This window comes from Engraulis encrasicolus, chromosome 17 (assembly GCF_034702125.1).
Source record: "Engraulis encrasicolus isolate BLACKSEA-1 chromosome 17, IST_EnEncr_1.0, whole genome shotgun sequence".
Classification (NCBI taxonomy): domain Eukaryota; kingdom Metazoa; phylum Chordata; class Actinopteri; order Clupeiformes; family Engraulidae; genus Engraulis; species Engraulis encrasicolus.
Genome location: NC_085873.1, coordinates 506,613 through 509,112, shown reverse-complemented (window position 1 = coordinate 509,112; position 2,500 = coordinate 506,613). Strand labels below are relative to the sequence as shown.

Sequence of the window (2,500 nt, the reverse complement as noted above, 5' to 3'; positions counted from 1 at the left end):
TATTTGCTGGTAGTTTATTTGGTGAAGCAACAGCGAAACGCGTTGTTCACCAAATAAACTACCAGCAAAGAATACCAGTGTGCGGTGATTCATCCTTCATGGACATGGACCACAGTACATTGTAATAAAAAAAAGTGATAAAAAGGGCATTTTTGTGCAGTGGGGCCAAGGAGCAGGTGCTTTAGCACCACCTCGCCCCTATCTGTGAACACTGATGTGTTGTCCAAATACACCGGAAGCCAGCGATGGATAAAGGAACGGAGTGCTCCTGGGCTAATAGTGTGTGTGTGTGTGTGTGTGTGTGTGTGTGTGTGTGTGTGTGTGTGTGTGTGTGTGTGTGTGTGTGTGTGTGTGTGTTTGTTCACCCACATGGCTGATGTTGAAAATATTCTATCCGCTTCCTCCAAGCTGTGGCCTGTGTGTGTGTGTGTGTGTGTGTGTGTGTGTGTGTGTGTGTGTGTGTGTGTGTGTGTGTGTGTGTGTGTGACCTCCTTTGTATAGGGAAATGTGTGTGTGTGTGTGGGGGGGGGGGCATAGTGTGGGTAAAAGGTCTCAGTGTGTATATGACTGAATGTATGGAAATCACACACACACACACACACACACACACACACACACACACACACACACACACACACACACACACACACACACACACACACACAGACACACAGCCTGGAGGGTGCTGAGAGAATATTTTCAACATCAGCCATGTGGGTGGACAAGTGGCCACACACACACACACACACACACACACACACACACACACACACACACACACACACACACACACACACAGTTTCCTGGTTCGTCTGCATCTTGTTACACAATCTTTTCTCGACTGTCACCATCTCGCCTACCTCACACACTGCAACATCAACTTTAAATCTCTCTCTCTCTCTCTCTCTCTCTCTCTCTCTCTCTCTCTCTCTCTCTCTCTCTCTCCCTCTCTCTTCTCTCTCTCTCTCTCTCTCTCTCTCTCTCTCTCTTCTCTCTCTCTTCTCTCTCTCTCTCTCTCTCTCTCTCTCTCTCTCTCTCTCTCTCTCTCACACACACACACTCACACACACACACCATTCCATCACAACCCACCACCAAGCGTCCACTTGCTCCCTGTCACTCACACACATACACAGGGCCGCTGACAGCTTTGGCTGGGCCCAGGACAAAGTCATTTGAAAAGCCCCCCCAATATGCAATGAGGATGCCCCATTCTCCCTGGGCCGGGAACAACTAACCTGTTTGCAAAACCCAAGCCCCCCACCACCCCGCCTGCCGGCTTCCCTGCGCGCGCGCACACACACACAAACACAAAAACACACACACACACACACACACACACACACACAGTCATCCTCATACTTTTTCTGACGTTGTACTTCCTCATTCTCTCCCTTACACTCCCACACACTGTTCCTCCTCGTCAAACAAACCTAAACCCTCTCTCTCTCACACACACACACACACTCTTCCTCGAGCTCCCCACCATAATCTTCCAACTAATCCCTGAGCACCCCACCCAACCACCCACCCATCCACACACACACACACACACACACACACACACACACACACACACACACACACACACACACACACACACACACAGGTGTCTACAGCATGTGCTGTTCTAATGCGTCTCCCACAGGAGTGCTACTGTGTAATAAGTGTCTTTGCAGGTGTGTGTGTGTGTGTGTGTGTGTGTGTGCACGCGCGCGCGTGCGTGTATATGTGTGTGTCTGTGTGTGTGTCTGTGTGCACATGGTATTATTCTACTCTGTGAAGCTGTGTCATATTGATTTGCAATCAAGAACTTCTGCAAGTGATTTCCCACCCAGTGTTTGTGCTTATATGGGAGAGAGAGAGAGAGAGAGAGAGAGAGAGAGAGAGAGAGAGAGAGAGAGAGAGAGAGAGAGAGAGAGAGAGAGTTCACTCCTCCCTAAGTAAATATCTAAAATTCACCATCATCGCCAGCCAATGGGTCCAACTAAAACCCTCATGCACTGTAGCGCGCCCTCCTGCACTCTGGCCCAGTCGCGTGGGAGTAGCGTCGACCATCAGCTGAGGCGCGTGGCAAGCCCTTGTAGGAGGCGATTTAACACGGAAACCGTTTCATTACTGTCGTTTCCTCATAGCTCACTCCGCGATTTAGTGCGAGAGAGAGAGTGAGAGAGACAGAGAGAGAGTGAGAGAGACAGAGACAGAGAGAGAGAGAGAGAGAGAAAGAGAGAAAGAGAGAAAGAGAGTTAGAGAGAGACCAACGCGCTCATGTCCTTCAGCACAACAGTCAACAGAACTGACAACATAACTAGCACAGAACAACACACTGCATGACTGTAGGCACTGCCCAAAGTCTGCAAAATTACTTTAACAATGATAATAATAACAATAATAAGCCTATTATAATGATGATAATAATAATAATAATAATAATAATAATAATAATAACAATAATGATAATGGTAGTAATAAACTAATTTAGTGCCTAATTCAAGTCTGC

General features: G+C 47.8%; 1 protein-coding gene across 3 annotated transcripts in view; it reads right to left on the bottom strand.

Annotated features, from left to right (window-relative positions):
* Positions 1-2,500, bottom strand: part of LOC134467663 (ras-related protein Rab-37-like) — a 19,428-nt gene that overhangs the window by 15,551 nt on the left and 1,377 nt on the right. The window contains exon 1 of one of the 3 annotated variants that reach the window (XM_063221506.1): positions 1,963-2,173. The exons of the other annotated variants lie outside the window; for them this stretch is intronic. Coding sequence (XP_063077576.1) covers positions 1,963-2,058 — 96 coding nt within the window. The 5' untranslated portion in view covers positions 2,059-2,173. Of the gene's footprint in view, positions 1-1,962; positions 2,174-2,500 lie in introns of those variants that run through there. 3 annotated transcript variants of the gene reach the window in all.